This window comes from Ranitomeya imitator, chromosome 4 (genome assembly GCF_032444005.1).
Source record: "Ranitomeya imitator isolate aRanImi1 chromosome 4, aRanImi1.pri, whole genome shotgun sequence".
In the NCBI taxonomy this organism is placed as follows: domain Eukaryota; kingdom Metazoa; phylum Chordata; class Amphibia; order Anura; family Dendrobatidae; genus Ranitomeya; species Ranitomeya imitator.
The window spans coordinates 205,643,588-205,665,155 of NC_091285.1; the positions used below are offsets into that span (position 1 = coordinate 205,643,588).

Genomic DNA, 21,568 nt, shown 5'->3' on the forward strand with positions numbered 1-21,568 from the left:
GACTGACTTGGCCATTCAAGAATATTCTGCTTCTTTGCTTTAATAAACTCCTGGGTTGCTTTGGCTTTATGTTTTGGGTCATTGTCCATCTGTAGTATGAAATGACGACCAATCAGTTTGGCTGCATTTGGCTGGATCTGAGCACACAGTTTAGCTCTGAATACCTCAGAATTCATTCGGCTGCTTCTGTCCTGTCACATCATCAATAAACACTAGTGACCCAGTGCCACTGGCAGCCATGCATGCCCAAGCCATCACACTGCCTCCGCCGTGTTTTACAGATGATGTGGTATGCTTTGGAGCATGAGCTGTACCACGCCTTCACCATACTTTTCTCTTTCCATCATTCTGGTAGAGGTTGATCTTGGTTTCATCTGTCCAAAGAACGTTCTTCCAGAACTGTGCGGCTTTTTTAGATGTTTTTAGCAAAGTCTAGTCTAGCCTTTTTATTCTTGATGCTTATGAGTGGCTTGCACCGTGCAGTGAACCCTCTGTATTTATTTTCATGCAGTCTTCTCTTTATGGTAGATTTGGATATTGATACGCCTACCTCCTGGAGAGTGTTGTTCACTTGGTTGGCTGTTGTGAAGGGGTTTCTCTTCACCATGGAGATTATTCTGCGATCATCCACCACTGTTGTCTTCCGTGGGCATTGATGAGTTCACCACTGCTTTCTTTCTTTCTCAGGATGTGCCAAACTGTAGATTGTTCCACTTCTAATATTGTAGCAATTTCTCGGATGGGTTTTTTTCTGTTTTCGCAGCTTAAGGATGGCTTGTTTCACCTGTATGGATAGCTCCTTTGACCGCATGTTTACTTCACAGCAAAACCTTCCAAATGCAGGCACCACACCTCAAATCAACTCCAGGCCTTTTAACTGCTTAATTGAGAATGACATAACGAAGGGATTGCCCACACCTGTCCATGAAATAGCTTTGGAGTCAATTGTCCAATTACTTTTGGTCCTTTTTAAAACAGGGTGGCACATGTTAAGGAGCTGAAACTCCTAAACCCTTCATCCAATTTTAATGTGGATACCCTCAAATGAAAGCTGAAAGTCTGAACTTCAACTGCATCTGAATTGTTTTGTTTAAAATTCATTGTGGTAATGTCTATAACCAAAATTAGAAAAATGTTATCTCTGTCCAAATATATATGGACCTAACTGTATTTGCACTGATTTATACAACCATAGGCATCACTTAAATTATATAATTTCTGTATTTAGTCAGATTTAGAAATGTTGAAGAAAGCGTATAGTGGCTCATTAATAATTTGTTTGTTGAGATTTTACGCACATTTCTGATTTTGAATTGTCTGATTTTAGTGAAAACCGCTTTGTGTGAAGGCGGAGTGCCACAGAGACCAGTTGTCTTCGTCTCTCGGAAGAAGCTAATAAAAGACATCCAGGACAGCTTGTACCGTTTGATGAATGAGTCTGGTTGGGTCACAGTATATGGCATGGCTGGCTGTGGCAAGTCAGTATTGGCTGCAGAAGCCCTCAGGGACCACAGTATTCTAAAAGGTAAGTGGCGCTAGTCATCTCTTACTCCACTTCAGTGCCATGGAATCACTTTGTTGATTTTGTATATGTATAATCGCCAAGACAAAAATGTAAAATAACAGGAAAATTGCTAGAACAGTCAAAGATGGAGGTGCCTCCGGTAGGTTCCCAAACATACAATAGTCACATTACAAATGTTTCGGTCTGTCAAGACCTTCATCAGTGTGCAAATAGATTAGCCTTGATATGTGAGGTAGGCACAAATGTAATGGTAGGCAATAGAACGGGTATAATGGTGGCACGACAGTTACCTTATAGTGAGGATCAAAAAAGGGTGTGAGGGGGAGTATATGCCTCGGGATTCGGTGTCCACTCCGTGACAAGCAGTGGACATAAATGCTGATTGTGGCCCCATAAGATGCTCCATACAGTCATTTTCCCCATGTAATGCTCCAAAAATGCTGATTATGGCCCCATAAGATGCTCCATACAGTCATTTGCCCCATGTAATGCTCCATAAATGCTGATTATGGCCCCATAAGATGCTCCATACAGTCATTTGACCCATATGCTGTTGCTGCGATAAAAAAAAATAAATCACATACTGGCCTCTCGTCGCTCAGGCCCCCGACACTTGCTATACTCACCTTTCCCGTTCCACTGTCGCCAGCCGCCGCTCCGTCTTCCCCGTCCTCTGCACTAACGTTCAGCCAGAAGGCGGTGCGCACACCAATCGCGTCACCGTGCCCTCTGACCTGAGTGTCAGTGCAGAAGACGCAGCGGTGGCTGGCGACGGTGGAACGGGGAGCAGGTGAATATAGCGCACTGCTTACACTCACCTGCTCCTGGCGCGGTCCCTGCTTCCCCGGCGCCGGCAGCTTCTTCCTGTAGTGAGCGGTCACATGGTACCGCTCATTACAGTAATGAATATGCGGCTCCACCCCTATGGGAGTGGAGTGGGGTTCATATTCATTACTGTAATGAGCGGTACCATGTGACCGTTCACTACAGGAAGAAGCTGCCGGCGCCGGGGAACCAGGGACCACGCCAGGAGCAGGTGAGTGTGCTTAGACAGCTGCCACACCACCTCCCCTGCCGACCCCTGGGTATGACTCGAGTATAAGACGAGAGGGGCAATTTCATCCTAAAAAAAATGGGCTGAAATTCTCACCTTATACTCAAGTATATACGGTAAATATAAATCTGTGAAATTGTTCTTGTATAACTGACAGATTATAGCACCACTCCAGCTTTTTGTTTTGTACTTCTGGAATTGTGCTTCCAACCTAAGGTTACCAACCGTACTCTCATACCTGCCGCCATCTTCCCCTTCTTATTGCCATTGGTCTCTGGCAGTTTGTGAGCTGCTGGCTTCTCCATTGTTTCATGGAGCGAGCCAGAGATCACTAATCAAGATGAGTCTATGAAAACCTCGTTCTGGCTCTCATAGACATGCACTGAGCGCTTCTGACATAACTTCTGACTTCTGGCCAGTCAGAAGCTGTGGGCACAATGGCGTTGTGGGACCGAAGAAAAAAAGGGGCCGAAAAAAAGATGAAGATGCTGGAGGATGAGTATATGAACAGTAACAGGGACCTTAGAGTAGAAGCACCACTGCAGCAGTGAAAAAAATGCTGGAGTGCTGCTTTAACCCCTTCCCGACCTTTGACGCCACGTAGGCGTCATGAAAGTCGGTGCCAATCCGACCCATGACGCCTATGTGGCGTCATGGAAAGATCGCGTCCCTGCAGACCGGGTGAAAGGGTTAACTCCCATTTCACCCGATCTGCAGGGACAGGGGGAGTGGTAGTTTAGCCCAGGGGGGGGGGGGGGTGGCTACGATCGCTCTGATTGGCAGTTTCACTTTCAACAGCCAAACAGAGCGATTTGTAATATTTCACCTATTAAAACTGGTGAAATATTACAATCCAGCCATGGCCGATGCTGCAATATCATCGGCCATGGCTGGAAACACTAATGTGCCCCCACCCCACCCCACCGATCGCCCCCCCAAGCCACCGATCTTTCCGGTACACTGCTCCGGCTCCCCTCCGTCCTGTGCTCCGCTCCCCCCCGTGCTCTTGTCCGCTCCCCCCGTGCTCCAATCACCCCCCCCGTGCTCTGATCCAACCCCCCCATGCTCCGATCCCCCCCAACCCCATCATACTTATCGTTCCTCCCGGGGTCCGTCCGTCTTCTCTCTGGGCGCCGCCATCTTCCAAAATGGCGGGCGCATGCGCAGTGCGCCCGCCGAATCGGCTGGCAGATTCGGTCCAAAGTGCATTTTGATCACTGAGATATAACCTATCACAGTGATCAAAATAAAAAAAATAGTAAATGACCCCCCCCCCCCCCTTTGTCACCCCCATAGGTAGGGACAATAAAAAATAAAGAATTTTTTTTTTCTTTTTTCCACTAAGGTTAGAATAGGGTTAGGGTTTCGGTATGTGCACACGTATTCTGGTCCTCTGCGGATTTTTCCGCTGCGGATTTCATAAATCCGCAGTGCTAAACCGCTGCGGATTTATGGCGGATTTACCGCGGTTTTTCTGCACATTTCACTGCAGTTTTACAACTGCGATTTTCTATTGGAGCAGTTGTAAAACCGCTGCGGAATCCGCAGAAAGAAGTGACATGCTGCGGAATGTAAACCGCTGCGTTTCCGTGCAGTTTTTCTGCAGCATGTGTACAGCGATTTTTGTTTCCCATAGGTTTACATTGAACTGTAAACTCATGGGAAACTGCCGCGGATCCGCAGCGTTTTCCGCAGCGTGTGCACATACCTTTAGAATTAGTCTATGTGCACACGGTGCGGATTTGGCTGCGGATCCGCAGCGGATTGGCCGCTGCGGATTCGCAGCAGTGTTCCATCAGGTTTACAGTACCATGTAAACCTATGGAAAACCAAATCCGCTGTGCCCATGGTGCGGAAAATACCGCGCGGAAACGCTGCGTTGTATTTTCCGCAGCTTGTTAATTCTTTGTGCGGATTCCGCAGCGTTTTAGACCTGTTCCTCAATAAGAATCCGCAGGTGAAATCCGCACAAAAAACACTGGAAATCCGCGGTAAATCCGCAGGTAAAATGCAGTGCCTTTTACCCGCGGATTTTTCAAAAATGATGCTGAAAAATCTCACACGAATCCGCAACGTGGGCACATAGCCTTAGGGTTAGGATTGGAATTAGAGTTAGGGTTGTGATTAGGGTTATGGCTACAGTTGGGATTAGGGTTAGGGGTGTGGGGGGGTTAGTGTTGGAGTTAGAATTAAGGGGTTTCCACTGTTTAGGCACATCAGGGGTCTCCAAACGCAACATGGCGCCACCATTGATTCCAGCCAATCTTGTATTCAAAAAGTCAAATGGTGCTCCCCCACTTCCGAGCCCCGACGTGCGCCCAAACAGTGGTTTACTCCCACATATGGGGTACCAGCATACTCAGGACAAACTGCGCAACAATTACTGGGGTCCAATTTCTCCTGTTACCCTTGTGAAAATAAAAAAATGCTTGCTAAAACATCATTTTTGAGGAAAGAAAAATTATTTTTTATTTTCATGGCTCTGCGTTATAAACTTCTGTGAAGCACCTGGGGGTTTAAAGTGCTCAATATGCATCTAGATAAGTTTCTTGGGGGGTCTAGTTTCCAAAATGGGGTCACTTGTGGGGGAGCTCCAATGTTTAGGCACACAGGGGCTCTCCAAACGCGACATGGTGTCCGCTAACAATTGGAGCTAATTTTCCATTCAAAAAGTCAAATGGCGCGCCTTCCCTTCCGAGCCCTGCCGTGTGCCCAAACAGTGGTTTACCCCCACATATGAGGTATCGGCGTACTCGGGAGAAATTGCCCAACAAATTTTAGGATCAATTTTATCCTATTGCCCATGTGAAAATGAAAAAATTGAGGCTAAAAGAATTTTTTTGTGAAAAAAAAGTACTTTTTCATTTTTACGGATCAATTTGTGAAGCACCTGGGGGTTCAAAGTGCTCACTATGCATCTAGATAAGTTCCTTGGGGCGTCTAGTTTCCAAAATGGGGTCACTTGTGGGGGAGCTCCAATTTTTAGGCACACGGGGGCTCTCCAAACGTGACATGGTGTCCGCTAAAGAGTGGAGCCAATTTTTCATTTAAAAAGTCAAATGGCGCTCCTTCCCTTCCAAGCCCTGCCGTGCGCCCAAACAGTGGTTTACCCCCACATATGAGGTATCAGCGTACTCAGGACACATTGGACAACAACTTTCGTGGTTCAGTTTCTAGTTTTACCATTGGGAAAATAAAAAAATTGTTGCTAAAAGATAATTTTTATGACTAAAAAGTTAAATGTTCATTTTTTCCTTCCATGTTGCTTCTGCTGCTGTGAAGCACCTGAAGGGTTAATAAACTTCTTGAATGTGGTTTTGAGCACCTTGAGGGGTGCATTTTTTAGAATGGTGTCACTTTTGGGTATTTTCAGCCATATAGACCCCTCAAACTGACTTCAAATGTGAGGTGGTCCCTAAAAAAAAATGGTTTTGTAAATTTCGTTGTAAAAAATGAGAAATCGCTGGTCAAATTTTAACCCTTATAACTTCCTAGCAAAAAAAAAATTTTGTTTCCAAAATTGTGCTGATGTAAAGTACACATGTGGGAAATGTTATTTATTAACTATTTTGTGTCACATAACTCTCTGGTTTAACAGAATAAAAATTCAAAATGTGAAAATTGCGAAATTTTCGCCAAATTTCCATTTTTATCACAAACAAACGCAGAATTTATTGACCTAAATTTACCACTAACATGAAGCCCAATATGTCACGAAAAAACAATCTCAGAACCGCTAGGATCCGTTGAAGCGTTCCGGAGTTGTTACCTCATAAAGGGACACTGGTCAGAATTGCAAAAAACGGCAAGGTCATTAAGGTCAGAATAGGCTGGGTCATGAAGGGGTTAAACGTTCTACTACTATCACTTCACTGACCCACATATATTCTTGTGCTTATTTTCAGACTGTTTTCCTGGGGGAGTGCACTGGCTTTCTGTTGGGAAACAGGACAAAGCAGGTCTGCTGATGAAGTTGCAAAATCTGTGCACTCGTCTGGATCAGGACTGCAAGTATTCACAGAGACCTCCTCTGAATATTGAGGAAGCTAGAGACAGATTGCGAAAACTTATAATGCGTTCATATCCCAGGTAGGCAATTCTACTGCATACCTGGAATGAAATATACTCAATTTCCACATTTACCTGGTCAATCATGGATGCAAAAAGGTGTCACTGTTGTACATGAGCCATCACCAGTGCCACAGCTTATCCCCATGTGTAAGTAAATGGCACTGAGATACAATTTCAGGCTCATAGACCTGAGAGATGCTGTCACTGGAAGAAAGCAGCCATACTCTTTTAATCTCATACCAATTCTATGGGGCCGGTTTGTTTTAGGCAGTCTCCTCTGGCGGTGGCTTAGGCTACTTTCACACATCAGTTTTTTCAGTTCAGTGACTGGGCGTTTTGGACGGATCCGGCAAAAAACGGATGAAACGTGTGGCCATCAGGCACAATCCGGCACTAATGCAACTCTATGAGAAAAAAAAACGGATCCGGCGGGAAAAAAAGCGGATCCTTTTTTCTCTATCACCTCATTGGAGGACACCGGAACCATGGGTGTATGCTGCTGCCACTAGGAGGCTGACACTATGCCCAAAAAAGTTAGCTCCTCCTCTGCAGTGTGCACCCCACCGACTGGCATTCTGAAACCCAGTTTAGCTTAGTGTCAGTAGGAGCTGGACATGGGTCTTTTCTTAGACCCTTATCTACCTCAAAGTACGTTGTTCTCTTTCAGGTTTCCGGAGGGATACACTGTGAATAGTCACATCTGTATTCCCACAATGCGGACTGAGTACGGCGTGTACTGCCACCCCGTATCCTCATAGATCCCACACCAGGACCAAGACCCCTAACACAGAAGCGTGTTGATGAGATCCGGACCCGTCCTAGCTCCGTCTCCCACCCACTCGCCCACCAGAGCCTGTCTCTCTCTCTCTCTCGGGTGTTATGGGGGACTCCCTATTTTTGGTTTGGGGGCACAGAGCTATCCCAGAGTCCTGTAGCACTCCCCCTAATCTTAGGATCCGTTACCATCAGCAGATTGCACAGGGCGGAGGCCTTCGCCGCATCTGCGCGGCGGCCTTTGTAGGCCGCCAAGCTGCTTCTTCCTCCGGCAGCCACACTATCTTCCGGTCCAGCGCTGCGATTCTCTTCGGCGGTCTCTAATTTAGGCCCCGGCTTCTGCCCGGGCCTAGTTCTGGGGCCGCGACTTCACCCACTTCCTTTCTTTCTCGGTTGGGCTTTTCTCCTGCCCGACTATCATTCCCCTGGCGAGCTCCACCCACCGGTGCCATCTCGGTGCTCCTGGCCCGTGCGGTTAGCTCCGCCCACTCTCCCTGTGCCGCTGCAGGATTTTATTTAGGCGCCACGCACGCCTTTCTCCGTCCCCTTCAAGCGCGCGCATTCTGGCGTCCTCATCTCTTAACGGTCGCCATCTTCACCTGCGTTTTCCAGACGACAAGGTGTCCCAGAGGTCTTCATGACTGGATTGCTGCAGGAGTTGCGCTGCTTTTCTGCCTGAAGGGATATCTTCCCTGGAGGACCATCTACAAGCTGAGCAGCTTCTTCCATCTGGAAACCGTTTTGTCTGCCGTGAGTAGCTCTGCACTGCAGACTGACACTCTCCTCTGCCTTCCTGTCCCCTAACCTTCTGGCATTTTCCTCAGGGGCCCGTTGATCATGTCTAATTCTAAGGGAGGTGGCTCTCATCCTCCTACTTCTTCCTCTACTTCCTCTGCCTTAGTCAAACACTTTGTGTGTTCATCTTGCAATTGCAAGCTTCCCTCAGGTCAGTCTTCTCCCCTCTGTCAGGCCTGCAGCAACCCCATTATGCCCACCGCCCAGGATCCCCCTGCTGCTCCGCTTGAGAGTGAAGCCTCCACTCCAGGCTGAGCTTCCTCTCTGTCACAATCGGTAGCGGATCTAACACGAGTGTCACAGACTCTTGTATCCGTGCTTGATAGGTTGTCCCTGCAGACTCTCCCAGTAGCCAGCGGGTCGCAGGAAGCTTCGTCCGAGACTTCCATTATAGGCCACAAAACATCCAGACAGGAACCCCGGTCTGAGTCCTCTTCCCATTCCATCTCGCCTCATGGTCCCTCTCTGCAGTCGACTTCCCCCGGTCCTCCTCCCCTGAGTCAGGCGAGGTGTTCTCTGATGCGCCTTCGGAGGATAATTTGGAGCTGGATTCGAACCAAATCGCTAGCATGAGGGATATGGTTCAGAGCCTCATTGGAGCGATCAATCAGATGTGTGGCATCAAAGATTCCTCTACGGAACCCACAGATCAGGCAGTTTCATTTAGACGGTCTAAACCACCTCATAAGGTTTTCGTTCCTCATCCTGAATTCAATGAGCTTCTGGCCAGAGAAAGAGAGAATCTGACCAGATGTTTTCAAAGAGGAAAACGCCTTGGCGTCTTATTTCCCTTTCCTCCGGATCTCATCGCCAACTAGGCTTCTACTCCCTCTGTGGATCCGCCAGTTTCTAGACTTTCCACCAACACAGTCCTCCCGCTGTTTGGTGGAGCGTCTCTGAAGGATCATTGAATCCTTTGCAAAGTCGGCTTTCGAAGTGGCCACGTCTTCCCTATGGCTGGCCTTTGCTTCCACCTGGGTTTCGAAGTCTGTATCCGAGCTGGACCAAATTATTAAGGGCGCCACCGGGGGCACAAGTTCCCTTCTTCCCCAGTCTAAACCTCACCGCCCTCCTCCTAGGTGGCAATTTCAGTCCTTTCGGCCTTTTCGTCGTTTCGCGGCGTCAGACTCTTTTTCCCAACAGTAGAGGCCACAGGCACATTAAGAGAAGAAGAAGGCGTCCTTTAGACCCGCTACTCCCAAGGTAGATCCTCCAGGTCTAGGACTGGCAGATCCACCTCGGCATGACTCATGACAAGACCCCAGCGCACCTCCCAAGCTGGGTGTCCGTCTCCTCTTCTTCAGGGACGTCTGGATCACCTCAGTGAAGGACACATGGGTCAGGGAAGTTGTATCCTCAGGATACAAAATAGAGTTCATTTCATGACCCCGGTATTGTTTCTTCGAATCCTGCCCTCCAAGAGACCCCGCTCTAGTTCCGGGTTTCTTCACAGCCATCACTTCCCTCCTCAAATCCGGGGTAATCGTTCCCGTTCCAGAAAAAGAACGGTTCACAGGTTTCTATTCGAACCTGTTTGTGGTACCGAAAAAAGACGGCAAGGTTTGTCCCATTCTGGATCTCAAGTTGCTGAACAAGAGGGTTCGTCTGAGACGCTTCAGGATGGAATCCCTTCGTTCAGTAATTGCTTCCATGGAGGCTCAGGAATTTCTATGCTCCATAGACATCCAGGACGCCTACCTGCATGTCCCTATATTCCCGGGACATCACAGATTCCTGCGTTTTTCAGTACATCAAGGGAATTTCCAGTTTGTCGCCCTGCCGTTCGGTCTCGCAACCGCTCCCAGGGTTTTCACGAAGATCATGGCAGCGCTGATAGATATCTTGCGGATTAGAGGCCTGGTACTTTTTCCATACCTCGACGACATCCTCATCAAGGCTCCGTTCTTTTCTCAGTCTCACGAAAGTCTGTCCATCGTCCTCGACACCCTAGCCCGTTTCGGGTGGCTTGTCAACCGGAAGAAGTTCTGCCTTGTTCCTTCTCAGCACCTCGTATTTCTGGGCATGCTCTTCGACACTCATCAGACCAGAGTCTTCATTCCTGAAGACAAGAGAACCATTCTTCATTGGGAAGTTCGCTTGCTCCAGGGTTCTCTGTTTCCCTCCTTCCGATCGGCCATGAAGGTTCTGGGTAAGATGGTTGCAACATTGAAAGGAAGCTATTCCCTTCACCCAATTTCATTCAAGACCTCTTCAGCAGGCTATTTTCTCACAGTGAGACAGGTCTGTTCTTTCCCTGGATCGCCCAATTCAGCTTTCGCTCCGGGTCAAACGGTCCCTCAACTGGTGGCTGACGTCACCTCTCATCTCCCAGGGCAGGTCCTTCCTTCCAGTTCACTGGCAGGTGGTAACGACGGATGTCAGCCTTCTCGGCTGGGGTGCGTTTTTTCATCACTTGACTGTTCAGGATCGTTGGTCAGCGCAGGAGTCTTCTCCGCCGATCAATGTCCCCGAGATTCAGGCCATTTTTCTGTCCCTTCGTCACTGGGAAAGGATTCACAGGGGTCTGCCAATTCGCATCCAGACGGACAATGCCACAGCAGTGGCATATGTCAACCACCAGGGGGGGACTTGGAGTTGTCTGGCCTTGGCCGAGGTATCCAAGATCCTCCTTTGGGCAGAGGCAACGGTTCCGGTGATATCCATGGTACATATCCCCTGCGTGGATAATTGGGCCGCCGATTTCCTCAGCCGCGAGGGCCTCGCGGCAGGGGAATAGTCCTTGCATCAGGAGATCTTCCGTCAGATTTGTCTTCGATGGGGGACTCCGGATGTGGACCTCACGGCGTCCCGAATGAACAGGAAGGTTCCTCGGTTCGTCTCCAGGTCCCGCGATCCTCTCGCAGTGGGTGTCTATTCTGTGACCATTTCGTGGTCGCAGTTCGTGCTCCCCTATCTGTTTCCACCCCTTCCCTTGCTTCCCAAGCTGTTGAAAAAGATCAAGGCGGAAGGGCTGCCGGTCATTCTGATCTTGGTTTGCGGAGGTTGTCAACCTTCTCGCGGACTCCCCCTGGCAGCTTCCAGACAGACCTGATCTGCTGTCTCAGGGTCCGATCTGCCACCCGAATTCTCGGTCGCTCAGTTTGACGGCGTGGCTGTTGAGACTGCAGTTCTAAAAGTGTCTGGGCTTTCAGATCAGGTCATTCACACTCTGATCCAGGCTAGGAAGCCTTCGTCTTCCTGGATCTACTATCAAACCTGGAAGGCTTATTTCCGTTGGTGCGAGTCTAACCATGTTCCTCCTATGACTTTTTCCCTTCCCTCTATTTTGGCCTTCCTTCAGGCAGGACTGGATGCGGGTCTGGCCCTTAGTTCCCTAAAGGGCCAGGTTTCAGCGCTTTCCATCCTCTTCCAGAAGGCGTTATCTTCCCGGCCACAGTTCAAGACCTTCCTTCAGGGAGTAGCCCATACTGCTCCTCCATACAGGGCTCCTGTGGATTCATGGGACCTCAGTCTTGATCTGAAGGTCCTGAGGGGTTCCCACTTTGAGCCTCTCAGGGAGGTTTCCCTGTCATTTCTTTCTTGGAAGGTGGCCTTTCTTGTGGCCATCACCTCTATTCGGCATGTTTCAGAGTTGGCAGCCCTGTCTTGTCGACCTCCTTTCTTGGTTATCCACCAGGACAAGGTGGTCCTGAGTCATAGTAACATAGTAACATAGTTAGTAAGGCCGAAAAAAGACATTTGTCCATCCAGTTCAGCCTATATTCCATCATAATAAATCCCCAGATCTACGTCCTTCTACAGAACCTAATTGTATGATACAATATTGTTCTGCTCCAGGAAGACATCCAGGCCTCTCTTGAACCCCTCGACTGAGTTCGCCATCACCACCTCCTCAGGCAAGCAATTCCAGATTCTCACTGCCCTAACAGTAAAGAATCCTCTTCTATGTTGGTGGAAAAACCTTCTCTCCTCCAGACGCAAAGAATGCCCCCTTGTGCCCGTCACCTTCCTTGGTATAAACAGATCCTCAGCGAGATATTTGTATTGTCCCCTTATATACTTATACATGGTTATTAGATTGCCCCTCAGTCGTCTTTTTTCTAGACTAAATAATCCTAATTTCGCTAATCTATCTGGGTATTGTAGTTCTCCCATCCCCTTTATTAATTTTGTTGCCCTCCTTTGTACTCTCTCTAGTTCCATTATATCCTTCCTGAGCACCGGTACCCAAAACTGGACACAGTACTCCATGTGCGGTCTAACTAGGGATTTGTACAGAGGCAGTATAATGCTCTCATCATGTGTATCCAGACCTCTTTTAATGCACCCCATGATCCTGTTTGCCTTGGCAGCTGCTGCCTGGCACTGGCTGCTCCAGGTAAGTTTATCATTAACTAGGATCCCCAAGTCCTTCTCCCTGTCAGATTTACCCAGTGGTTTCCCATTCAGTGTGTAATGGTGACATTGATTCCTTCTTCCCATGTGTATAACCTTACATTTATCATTGTTAAACCTCATCTGCCACCTTTCAGCCCAAGTTTCCAACTTATCCAGATCCATCTGTAGCAGAATACTATCTTCTCTTGTATTAACTGCTTTACATAGTTTTGTATCATCTGCAAATATCGATATTTTACTGTGTAAACCTTCTACCAGATCATTAATGAATATGTTGAAGAGAACAGGTCCCAATACCGACCCCTGCGGTACCCCACTGGTCACAGCGACCCAGTTAGAGATTATACCATTTATAACGACCCTCTGCATTATCAATAACCCAGTTACTAACCCATTTACACACATTTTCCCCCAGACCAAGCATTCTCATTTTGTGTACCAACCTCTTGTGCGGCACGGTATCAAACGCTTTGGAAAAATCGAGATATACCACGTCCAATGACTCACCGTGGTCCAGCCTATAGCTTACCTCTTCATAAAAACTGATTAGATTGGTTTGACAGGAGCGATTTCTCATAAACCCATGCTGATATGGAGTTAAACAGTTATTCTCATTGAGATAATCCAGAATAACATCCCTCAGAAACCCTTCAAATATTTTACCAACAATAGAGGTTAGACTTACTGGCCTATAATTTCCAGGTTCACTTTTAGAGCCCTTTTTGAATATTGGCACCACATTTGCTATGCGCCAATCCTGCGGAACAGACCCTGTCGCTATAGAGTCCCTAAAAATAAGAAATAATGGTTTATCTATTACATTACTTAGTTCTCTTAGTACTCGTGGGTGTATGCCATCCGGACCCGGAGATTTATCTATTTTAATCTTATTTAGCCGGTTTCGCACCTCTTCTTGGGTTAGATTGGTGACCCTTAATATAGGGTTTTCATTGTTTCTTGGGATTTCACCTAGCATTTCATTTTCCACCGTGAATACCGTGGAGAAGAAGGTGTTTAATATGTTAGCTTTTTCCTCGTCATCTACAACCATTCTTTCCTCACTATTTTTTAAGGGGCCTACATTTTCAGTTTTTATTCTTTTACTATTGATATAGTTGAAGAACAGTTTGGGATTAGTTTTACTCTCCTTAGCAATGTGCTTCTCTGTTTCCTTTTTGGCAGCTTTAATTAGTTTTTTAGATAAAGTATTTATCTCCCTATAGTTTTTTAGAGCTGCAATGGTGCCATCCTGCTTTAGTAGTGCAAATGCTTTCTTTTTACTGTTAATTGCCTGTCTTACTTCTTTATTTAGCCACATTGGGTTTTTCCTATTTCTAGTCCTTTTATTCCCACAAGGTATAAACCGCTTACACTGCCTATTTAGGATCTTCTTAAACATTTCCCATTTATTATCTGTATTCTTATTTCTGAGGATATTGTCCCAGTCTACCAGATTAAGGGCATCTCTAAGCTGGTCAAACTTTGCCTTCCTAAAGTTCAGTGTTTTTGTGACTCCCTGACAAGTCCCCCTAGTGAAAGACAGGTGAAACTGTACAATATTGTGGTCGCTATTTCCTAGATGCCCGACCACCTGCAGATTTGTTATTCTGTCAGGTCTATTAGATAGTATTAGGTCTAAAAGTGCTGCTCCTCTGGTTGGATTCTGCACCAATTGTGAAAGATAATTTTTCTTGGTTATTAGCAGAAACCTGTTGCCTTTATGGGTTTCACAGGTTTCTGTTTCCCAGTTAATATCCGGGTAGTTAAAGTCCCCCATAACCAGGACCTCATTATGGGTTGCAGCTTCATCTATCTGCTTTAGAAGTAGACTTTCCATGGTTTCTGTTATATTTGGGGGTTTGTAACAGACCCCAATGAGAATTTTGTTACCATTTTTCCCTCCATGAATTTCGACCCATATGGACTCGACATCCTCATTTCCTTCGCTAATATCCTCCCTTAAAGTGGACTTTAGACAAGACTTTACATAGAGACAAACCCCTCCTCCTCTCCGATTTTTACGATCCTTTCTAAACAGACTGTAACCCTGTAAGTTAACTGCCCAGTCATAGCTTTCATCTAACCATGTCTCGGTTATTCCCACTATGTCAAAGTTACCTGTAGATATTTCTGCTTCTAGTTCTTCCATCTTGTTTGTCAGGCTTCTGGCGTTTGCGAGCATGCAGTTTAGAGGATTTTGTTTTGTTCCAATCTCCTCGCTGTGGATTGTTTTAGAAATGTTCTTACCTCCCTTCTGAGTATGTTTTCCTGGATCTTCTTTGTCCAAGTCTAATGTTTTTCTTCCCGTCCCCTCTTCTTCTAGTTTAACGTCCTCCGCCTTCCTTCCTTCCGAAGGTGGTTTCCAACTTCCACCTCAACGAGGACATCATCCTACCTTCCTTTTGTCCAGCTCCGACTGATCCTCTGGAGTGTTCTTTGAACAAGCAAGACCTCGTCAGGCCGGTGAGGGTCTAATTGGCTAGAACGGCCTCTCAGAAGATGGATTAGCTTTTCGTCATTCCTGATGGCATGCATAGTGGCCTGCCAGCTTCCAAGATGACTATTGCTCGCTGGATCAGAGCGGCAATTTTGGAGGCTTACCGGGTCAAGAACAGAGTGCCCCCTCCTGGGATTAAGGCTCACTCTACCCGGGCAGTCGGTGCCTCCTGGGCGGTGCACCACATGGCTTCAGCCCTATAGCTTTGTAAAGCGGCAACCTGGTCTTCCATCCACACATTCGCCAAATTTTACAAAGTTCATACCTATGCTTCGGCTGACGCCAGCCTAGGCAGAAGGATCTTGCAGGCGGCAGTGGTGAGTCCTCTGACCTGATGGAAGTCTTTTTCCCTCCCCAGGGACTGCTTTGGAATGTCCCATGGTTCCTGTGTCCCCCAATGAGCCGATAGATAAAACAGGATTTTTTGGTTGCCTACCGTAAAATCTGTTTCTTGGAGCCTTCATAGGGGGGCACAGCACCCTCCCATATTATTCAGTTTATCTTTGTTCTGTGTTCCATGAATGTTTTCATGCTTACAGTTCAATATCTGTGGTTATGTTCTTTCAACTTTATCGTTTTTGTAATACTGCTTTCTCACTAACTGAGTTTCAGAATGTCAGTCGGTGGGGTGTACACTGCAGAGGAGGAGCTGACTTTTTTTGTGCATAGTGTCAGCCTCCTAGTGGCAGCAGCATACACCCATGGTTCCTGTGTCCCCCAATGAAGGCTCCAAGAAACAGGTTTTACGGTAAGCAACCAAAAAATCCTGTTTTTTTCAAAACTCGCCGGATTGTGCCTGACGGCAAAAACCTGATGTGTGAAAGTAGCCTTACCTTTTTACCATGAAAAATGCTTAGTATAGTTACAGCACTTTAAGAGATAACAGATCTCTAATAGGGCTTGTGCAGACTACCATAAAAATTGGTTGAGTGCTATCTGTCGTTTTTGATGGATAACAATCGTCGGCATGTTGTTCTATGTGCGCATATCTGATTTTTTTTTCTCTCGGATCGAGTGGTCGGAAGAAACAGATCACAGCATGCCAAAATTGCATCCGATTATCGGATCGCACCCGGCCATTCAAGCCTATGGGTCTGGGGAAACCGTCAGACCGCACTGGGATGACACCCGAGTGCGGTACAATTTCCTCAGACTGACAGAATGGAGAAAATAGAGAAATGTATTCATTTTTTTTGTATTTTCCGTATTTGAGAAAATTGGACCACACTCTGATCATGTAAGCAGGTTGCGGGATGCAGTGACAGACAGAAGGCAGAGCAAGGGTTAACAAATATAAGTTTTAATTTAACAGCGCTTAACTCCTCGTAGGGATATGAATGGTTAAACGAGGGAATAAACGGTTCAGGTGTAAATAATATGCAGAGTTAATGAGGAAGGTAACGGCAGTTCTTTAGTTCACTTATTGTGTTAGAAGTTCCTCCGACTGTAGATGCTGCTTGAAAGTCAATAGCGCCAACAACAGCTGGCGCGTCGCTTGTCCAAGTCATGCTGGTAACGGTGGTCTGTCTTCTGGCGGCAGTGTTCGATGTCTGGAACTTTCCACTGGGCCCCTAGTCCATAGGTGGCTGCGGCCAACACTGGCAAGGCCGCAATACTGTCAGGGTCCTGGTCAAGCGCACGCACCTTGCCGCTCTCACGGCTGGTGGGAAACTCCCGACGCTTTCCCTTTTAACCGCTCCCCCAGCTTCAGGGTCAGAGCCCCGGTCCGGTCCTTTTTGCCTTCCCCTAGGAAACAAGGGATGCAGCCTTGACAGTTCTGGACCCAGACCAGCACAGGTACTCGCAGCCCAGTCTTCCTCCTTACAATCACACTGTACTCAAGTCTGATCAGAGCGTGATTAGCATAATCTGATTGATTTTTTTCAGATGTGTTAATTTAGTCTCAAATGTTCTAGCCAGAAGAAGGAGCGCATCTTAGGTAATTTCAGTCAGTCAGTGGTTGGGCTTCAAAGGTATTGATGTGTATACTAAATGTGATCAGATGATCGCAGGTTGGTGTCTCTTATGGGGACTAAAAAATACAGTAAAAAAAAAAAAAGTTTTACAAAAAATATTAAATATAAAAATCCAAATCGCCCCCTTTTCCCTGTTAAAAGTAAAAATCTAAAAAAAAAAAAAATTTATGCCATTACCGCTTCCATAAAAGTTCAATCTATTAAAATCTAAAATTAATTAACCAATCGATAAGCACCGTCAACAGAAACAAAAACAATTCCCAAAGAACAATGCCAGCTCTGCATATTTTTGGGGAAATTTCATCGCACTTGGAATTGTTTTCCAATATACTGTGTGGTAAAATTAATGGTGTCGTTCAAAAGTAGAATGTGTCCCACAAAAAACGAGGCCTCATTAAAATAGTTATGGCTCTTGGAAACGGAGGAAAAAAATAAAACTCAGAAATGGAAATTTGCCATGTTCGTAGGGTAAATTGGTAACTTTATTTCTGAATTATGAGGGTTTTTTCTTTTTTTATATAATATAACTTTTGCATGTAGAGTTTGGCGTTGAATGCTGCTGCTTAATAATCAGAATACTTAAAGAAGTTGTCCACTACTTGGACAACTTTTTCTCGTACTCCTCGCTTGGCCCAGATAACATTACAAAGCTTATACTCCGCTCCCATACCGACGCCGGAGATCAGCTGAAGCCCGGACTCCCGCTTCATGTTCAATTTGTCCAAAGGCTGGGACAGTGAGGCCAGCGCTGATTGGGTGCACGCTCAGCAGTGACTGACAGCCGTCTCTGTACTGATGCACTGCTGAGCCGGCTGTCAGTTGGTGCCGGGCGTGCTTACAGCTGCCGCTATCAGTGCTTGGAGCAGTGATTCAGTGATCTCCATAATGCTATTAACTTTCAGGTTAATGGCTTTATTGGACCTGATATTTCACCTTTAAATAACATTGCCATGTAAGGGACCATACTGCTATGACCCAAATTATCACCTTTTATGTATTCTAAATATTTTTATATAATCGGGTTAAATGGACAATTTTTAGACTTTAATTACAGTCACAAGGTCACTAAAGGGGTTCTCCGCTGGCAATTGGCTGTTATCTATGTGGAGACCTGGCAATATGTATTTATTTTTCTGCAGTGCCACCACAGGAGAAATTAAACTCTACATATTGCCCTTTGACATCAATACGTTGTCTGTGCCGTCCAGGACAGGTCCTTAGAGGTTTCGATGCTCTTTCTAACTACCACTAATATAGACATTAGGAACCTTTCTCAGCGGCTACTAGATTATATTTAAACAAATCCCCAATTATTTCAGGTAGACCTGATTCCAAGCCTGAGTGCAGGATTACTGCCAGCTATATCTTCCCTTAATATACGCCAGCACTTTGAATATATACCCCGTACAGGTACTCTTTGTCTTACGTCCGTTTTCTACTATGTACATGTAATGTCCCTTGTCCTTTGGCTGTACGATAAGAAATCTATAAATATATTTTATTATTGCTGTTGTGTGCGATGTTATTCTCATTCATTACAATTCTTATCCTAGGTGCCTGCTAATCTTGGATGACATTTGGGATTCCTGGGTGCTAAAGGCATTTGACATCCAGTGCCGCGTTCTCCTAACAAGCAGAGACAGAAGTGTGATTGACACAGTGTCGGGTATGTGTCACTTTCAAAAATGTGACATTTGAGCTCATCATATTTCTGTTGTTCTATGCAGAATACATGTATTTATACAAAAACCATATGGGTGCAGATAAAAAAAATATATAGATTTTTTTTTTTTTTTTTCCTCTTCTGGGCGGTACATGATTCTAATCTTGATTTTCTTGTTATTGAAAAAGAAACCAAGAAAACGTTGAGTTAGCTGTCAGCGGGAGCAGTCTGAAATATTTCATGCAGGCTTCCTCGTCCCACCAACCAAACCTGGTGGACCGGAGCTAAGAAATTGTCAATGACAGCTCGTACCGGAAAGAGGAATCCCGCAGAACACTTCTCTGGGATCCGGGTCAGCAGTTTGTATATTGGCCCTATGTTATAGGTGACAGACATGCTTTTAGGAATTGCTTTGTTAGATTCAATAACGTAACGCTTAATTCTATGGATAAGCATGATATTATCAACTATGTTATATACTGATAAGTTTCAGTATCCAACATGGTGTTATGAACATATGTTTATGCACTAATATCTCCTAATAGAACTGATGGCATGTGGCCTCATCTCCAGACAGTAGTGTCTATGACATAATATGCGTAGCGATAAGCTCATGAGCTTCCTCCTGGCGTTTCTGTGCAGGGGCTGATTTGTACACTGCGTTGTGTGAACCCGTTTAACGGACTACGTTACACCGCGGCATAACGCGGTGTAACGTAGTCCGTTAATGCCGCCATTGATTGTAATGGCGAACGCATAGCTAGCGCACGCCCACATTGGGTGTGCGCTAGCGATGTGCCGTCATTTGAGTGACGGACCTCGAACGCTGCTTGCAGCGTTCGCGGCCCGTTCCTCGCTAGCGCAGATTGGGCATCTGTGCTAGCGGGATCGGCAAACGCGATCCCTTTTGGGACATTGCGTTAGCGCAGTCCGTAGCGCTATGCGCTAAACGGACTGCCCTAACGCAATGTGAACCTAGCCTAACTGACACTTTTGGGGCAGCAAATGTATTTCTTGACAAGCTAGTCAGTATGAATCCACGTGGATATATATTCACTGGTCAGTTAGCTGGGAGAGCTGAGTAGAGTAGGTTGTGTTGGACGGATATGGACAATAGCTGTTGAGTGACTGAACTGGGACCAGCTCAGCCTTGTCTCAGTAGCCAGGGTCTGTAATTCTTAGGGTACCGTCACACATAACGATATCGTTAACGATATCGTTGCTTTTTGTGATGTAGCAACGATATCGTTAACTAAATCGTTATGTGTGACAGCGACCAACGATCAGGCCCCTGCTGGGAGATCGTTGGTTGCTGGGGAAAGTCCAGCACTTTATTTTGTCGCTGGATCTCCCGCTGACATCGCTGTATCGGCGTGTGTGACGCCGATTCAGCGATGTCGTCACTGGTAACCAGGGTAAACATCGGGTTACTAAGCGCAGGGCCGCGCTTAGTAACCCGATGTTTACCCTGGTTACCATTGTAAATGTAAAAAAACAAACACTACATACTTACATTCCCGGTGTCTGGTCATGTCCCTCGCCTTCAGCTTCCCGCACTGACTGGTGAGTGCCGGCCAGCCGTAAAGCACGCTGTGCAGCGGTGACGTCACCGCTGTACTTTATGGCCGGCGCTCAGTCAGTGCTGGAAGCTGAAGGCGAGGGACCTGACCAGACACCGGGAATGTAAGTATGTAGTGTTTGTTTTTTTACATTTACAACGGTAACCAGGGTAAACATCGGGTTACTAAGCGCGGCCCTGCGCTTAGTAACCCGATGTTTACCCTGGTTACCCGGGGACTTCAGGATCGTTGGTCGTCGGAGAGCTGTCTGTGTGACAGCTCTCCAGCGACCAAACAGCGACGCTGCAGCGATCGACATCGTTGTCGGTATCGTTGCAGCGTCGCTTAGTGTGACGGTACCTTAAGTTAGTGCCTGGACAAGATTAGAGATTTTATCTTTTTATGGGTTTTCTTGTTGGTGCTGTACAGCTACTGGAAATAAACACTATTCCGTATCATAAAAAAATCTGTGGCTTGTTCCAAGCGGCTACCCAAGATATTGGACCCCTTTTAATGGACGTGGGCAGGCCTGTGCATGATACATTTATTAGTCCAGTTAGACAGACACCTCAATGGATTTTTTTTCTTTTTTTTTTTTTTTTATGAATTGTGTTTGTTTTTTTCCCTGCAGCCACCATCACTCATAGTAGCCTAACCTTCTTCAGTCTGGGGCACAGGCATTTGCACAAGAGTTGGTTTCTCTCACATGCCAGCAGAAGCAGGTCTGCCAAGTCTGGCGGCTATTTTTGCCCAGTGGGTAGAATGAGTGCTGATGTCAGACTGGTTCCCGTGTCCTAGTAGATGGGTTTGGACTATGGGGTTCTGACGGGGCCCATGGAGTGTTAGTGGAGAGAGGGTGGCTATGATCACTTCTGCCTATATTTCTAACTAGACTTTGGGTAACGGCAAAAGTAGAATTAATCAGACGTTTTCCTGCATCCAGTAGAGCATGCTGCAGTGGAAGGGAGGCTGAAACTACCTCCCAGCTGCCTCCACATTTTCCGAGCTTATTCCACTAGTCCGGTGGCTGTTGGCACGCATGCAGTGGGCTATATCTTTCATAAGTGTGTAAAGCGGCTACTTGGTGTCTCTGTACACCATATTTAAGTCTTTTAAGGCTGAGCATACACATTGGGTTTTTGCTGCACCGATTTGTCACAAAACTTGAAGGGAATCCTCATACCAGGAAAGTAAATGAGATTCCTGAAGTCTCATACACACGTTGCCTATTTGTGATTTGCAGATTTGGTGCTGCGTTTTTTTGACACATTGACTTTAATTATGTCAGTCAAAAA

General features: G+C 46.3%; 1 protein-coding gene across 1 annotated transcript in view; it reads left to right on the forward strand.

Annotated features, from left to right (window-relative positions):
* Window positions 1-21,568, forward strand: part of APAF1 (apoptotic peptidase activating factor 1) — a 205,098-nt gene that overhangs the window by 23,880 nt on the left and 159,650 nt on the right. Inside the window, exons 4-6 of the mRNA XM_069764312.1 lie at window positions 1,328-1,525; window positions 6,485-6,668; window positions 18,605-18,717. Of these exons, the coding sequence (XP_069620413.1) occupies window positions 1,328-1,525; window positions 6,485-6,668; window positions 18,605-18,717 (495 nt within the window). The remainder of the gene's footprint in view (window positions 1-1,327; window positions 1,526-6,484; window positions 6,669-18,604; window positions 18,718-21,568) is intronic.